This window comes from Stegastes partitus, unplaced genomic scaffold (assembly GCF_000690725.1).
Source record: "Stegastes partitus isolate 25-593 unplaced genomic scaffold, Stegastes_partitus-1.0.2 Scaffold21, whole genome shotgun sequence".
Classification (NCBI taxonomy): Eukaryota; Metazoa; Chordata; class Actinopteri; family Pomacentridae; genus Stegastes; species Stegastes partitus.
This window is the reverse complement of record NW_007577752.1, coordinates 1,217,785-1,221,705: the sequence shown is the minus strand read 5'-3', so window position 1 is coordinate 1,221,705 and position 3,921 is coordinate 1,217,785. Positions and strand designations below refer to the sequence as shown.

General features: G+C 43.6%; 1 protein-coding gene across 1 annotated transcript in view; it reads right to left on the bottom strand.

Annotated features, from left to right (window-relative positions):
• The window catches only part of swap70b (switching B cell complex subunit SWAP70b), a 33,597-nt gene extending 31,246 nt beyond the window's left edge, over window positions 1-2,351 (bottom strand). Inside the window, exons 1-2 of the mRNA XM_008294460.1 lie at window positions 2,148-2,351; window positions 874-1,014 (exon numbers count right to left, since the gene is read on the bottom strand). Of these exons, the coding sequence (XP_008292682.1) occupies window positions 874-1,014; window positions 2,148-2,243 (237 nt within the window). The 5' untranslated portion in view covers window positions 2,244-2,351. The remainder of the gene's footprint in view (window positions 1-873; window positions 1,015-2,147) is intronic.
• Between the last annotated feature and the right edge of the window lie 1,570 nt (window positions 2,352-3,921).

The window sequence follows — 3,921 nt, the reverse complement described above, 5'->3', positions numbered from 1 at the left end:
ATAATAATCATGTTTGCATGATCTTCTAGCATTTTTTCTGGCGAATACTAGGATTATACACATTTTTAGCTTTAAAATAAAACATACACTTAATTATAGCTTAAAAAAGAAAACAACAGAGAAGAGGCTGTAGTGGTTGTTCAGCCCTGAGTAGCATCTGCAAGACTTGGTCCGAGGCCTCAACAAGCTGCAGCAGTTAATTGTTCAGGGTTTAGGGTTTCCTGTGTGTAGCCTACAAAGCACGCGTACTGCTGCTGGTTAAACTTCTTGCTATTAATGGTATGGCTATAAAGGTAACACCTGAAGGCAGCCCAGATGAGTGCATCAACAGTTTCATCAGTTGGATCATTTTGATTTCAGTAACTGGACAGACAGAGGACACTGTACACAAGTCTTAGTGAATCAGATACTCTCAAAGTGGACAACTTGGACTCAGTGTTCCATATTTTTTCCAGTATCTCTGTCAGCTTGGTGTTTTTCTGTCCCAGATAATGTATACTTTTTCCACCCTAAGAGATAATGAGTCACAGCACAGACTGGTGACTCAAAGTCAAATCACTGACCATTATTGTTTCCTCTTAAACAAGGTTGACTGTCAGTTTACTGTCACTCATCTGTGCATAGATGTGAACCACCAAAGAAAACCTCACAAATACGAAGAGGACATGCAGAGAACTACCAAACTGGTAGCAGCTGAAGTTTTTTCTAAGCCACTGTGCTTTTAGATCGAAGAATTACATCCTCATCTTCAAACTTGATCAGTCTCCTAAACTCAGTTTAATATTTCTAGCACGACTTTAATGTCTTGTACTGGCTACATCCAGATGTGCTTCACAACCGTTACTGCAGTAAAAACCAGTGCTGCCAACTGACCTTATCCAGGATGAACTTGTTAAGATACGGCATGTATCCCTGGTTGGAGACGGGACCCTCATCGTCGTCTTTAAAGTGCTCCTCCAGCGCCACCGGATCATGTGGAATCTTCATGACGGTGCATAAATTGTGGGACAGCACCTGGAATCATTGGGACAAACCCACGTTTATCTTTGATTGTATGGATGAACTGATAATACAAGCTTTGTTAAGTCTGAAAAACTTTCTCCAGTGACATTGACTGGGTTTCAAGAATACAGATTATAAAAAGGAAGCTTGCCTTAGTGACTGAAGTTCTCTTTATACAGATTTTTTCTTAAAGCCAGCTGTTTTTGAGAAGCACTCCTCAAGCTGACAAGTGTATTGGCCAGTGAGGTTTCATTGATCAAGACTAAATATTAACCCACTCGAACAAAAGAACAAGATCCTTAAACTGAGATCCTAAATGTGATGGCAATATTCAGACATACTTGGGTAGATTTCAGTAGGAGTCAGGAGTTACTTTGTTTAGCAAATGTTCCGGTTGAAGGACATTTCTTTGCCTGTTTCAACTATTGCTGGTAATTTCCCAGAGGGCCAACTGTTGCACTTGGACACAAATGCAATCATGTACAAGAGTGTAGAGGCAGAAAGAGGAGATTTCACCCCCTTCAACTGACATAACATGTCTTCGAGCTGCAAAGCACTCTGGTATTTTGAGGCGACTGTTTGTGTAGAAACAGGTTTAACTAGGGTGCAAGTACTATCTTTGTTCTTTAGTGTCTGAGGCAGCTGAAATTAAAACTTGACCTTTACTGTTGATATAGTTTGTGAAAGTGCTAAACAAGATGTTGTAGCCGTAGGAAGTTCACTTTTAGTAAACTGGCAGTGGTTTAACTTTCATTCTTCTACTGATGAACTGCTTGTAAATCTTTCATTCTTAGCACTAAAATTAGTTCATGATTACTTTCATAGACATGAATGCCTCTATTGCGTCAATCACAATCACGTTTACACTTGTGCAGTAGTTTGCACTTGTATTTGGGATGTTTTTCCATCCAAAGCTGCCCCAGTTCACGGTGAGATTCCTCTTCAGTCAACTACAGACTATCAACAGGTGCGTCTCTGCTGCTGGCACAAAGAAGCGCACTTGTGTTTTTCCACGAGCAACAGAAGAGGAAGCAGCGCGTTCAGCAAGAAAAAATCAACACGTTTGACCAGAAGATGAGACGAGCTGAGGCCAAAAGCGGATCATTCACCCTCAAATACCGAGTGCAGTAACCCGAGCAGCCTACCTTCAGCTGAGATTTAGACACTTTCCCGCTTTTGTCCACATCCAGCGCTGTAAACGCGTGCCATATAGACTTTAAAAGTTCGTCGCGCAGCGCCATAATGCTGAATTATCACTCGTCTTTTTCTTCTCTCCTCTCCTCTCCGGCTGTTCGTCTCACTCTTCCTCTCTCGCTGCGTTCAACAGTCTCTGCTGGACAACAATGAGGAAAAGTCACATGACGCGCTGTCAGACACTCGCTGCTGCGTGTTTGGCATCATGATGAAGAGAGAAGAGCTGCAGCACCGCTCAGCGACACACACACACCACCGACACACACCAGGCACAGCAGTAACACAGCACTAACACACACCACCGACACACACCAGTCACAGCAACACAGCACTAACACACTCATGACCTAAACCCACACCAGCAACACACACTTCAGTCAGCTGGGCTCTCCAAAGGGCTTCACGGAGAACCCACTGTCCACGAAAGTCCACAGAAATTCCTCAAATTTGTACCAATCATAAAAAAATAAAGCTAAAATAAATATAATGGAACACATAAAATAAAGAGTAAATATAGAGTAATGCACAATAGTGACTTAAATAACTAGAAACTGAAAACAGTAATAGTAAATACAAATTTGCTCAATTATAATTTAGTGAAATAAGACGTTGCTTTTGAATTGTGGTTGAAAAGAATTATTTAACAAACAAAAACAAACAAAACTGTCCTGGACACATTTTGCTGATGAGCAGTGGACCACAATCCAAACACCTGTCAGCAGGTGCAAAAGTCTGACTGACAGTTACAGAAAACACTTGATTGCAGTGATTGGCTCACAGAGTAACCGGACCAGGCCGTCTCGACCGCCACCCAGTCCTCTCCGGTCATGATGAGATCTGGGTAATGCCCGAAAGAACGAGATCGTGGATACAGGCGGCCGAAATGAGTTTCCTCCGCAGGGTGGCTGGGCGCTCCCTTAGAGATAGGGTGAGGAGCTCAGTCACAGCCAGCTGAGGTGGCTCGGGCATCGGATGCCTCCTGGACGCCTCCCTGGGGAGGTGTTCCGGGCGCGTCCCACCGGGAGGAGACCTCGGGGAAGACCCAGGACACGCTGGAGAGATTATGTCTCCCAACTGGCCTGAGAACGCCTTGGGGTCCCCCCGGAAGAGCTGGAGGAGGTGTGTGCGGATCGGGAAGTCTGGGCGGCTTTGCTAAGGCTGCTGCCTCCGCGACCCGACTCTGGATAAGTGGGAGAAGATGGATGGATGGATGGCTCAAAGGGTTGTTCAACAAAATATTATTTTACGGGTCCCATCATGCTTGTTTTTGTTTTTTGTTTGTTTTAAAAATATATTTTTGTTAAACCACAATTCAAAAGTAATGTCATGATTTTCCTAAATTTTTTATTAGGGTCCGAGCACCAAAGGGTGCGAAGACCCTATTGGAACTGCTCGGATTATTATTATTATTATTATTCGTGACAATGAAACGCGTTTTTGAGGGCCTAAACATGCTCGAAAAGTCATCAAAATCGCCACACACACCAGGACTGGCGAAAAATTTGATATTTTCATGGACTTGGACATGTCACTGCCAAAATGGCTCCACAGCGCCACCTTGAAAATTTCAACGAAATTTCAATAGAGTCCTATCGGAAGCACGTATGACCTACAGCTACGCAATTTGGGAGGCATATAGAGCTGGTCAGGACGAACAAAAAAGTCAGGCTGGGCCAAGCTGTAAAATGCAACACGGCTCAACGGCGCCCCCTACAATATTTCAAC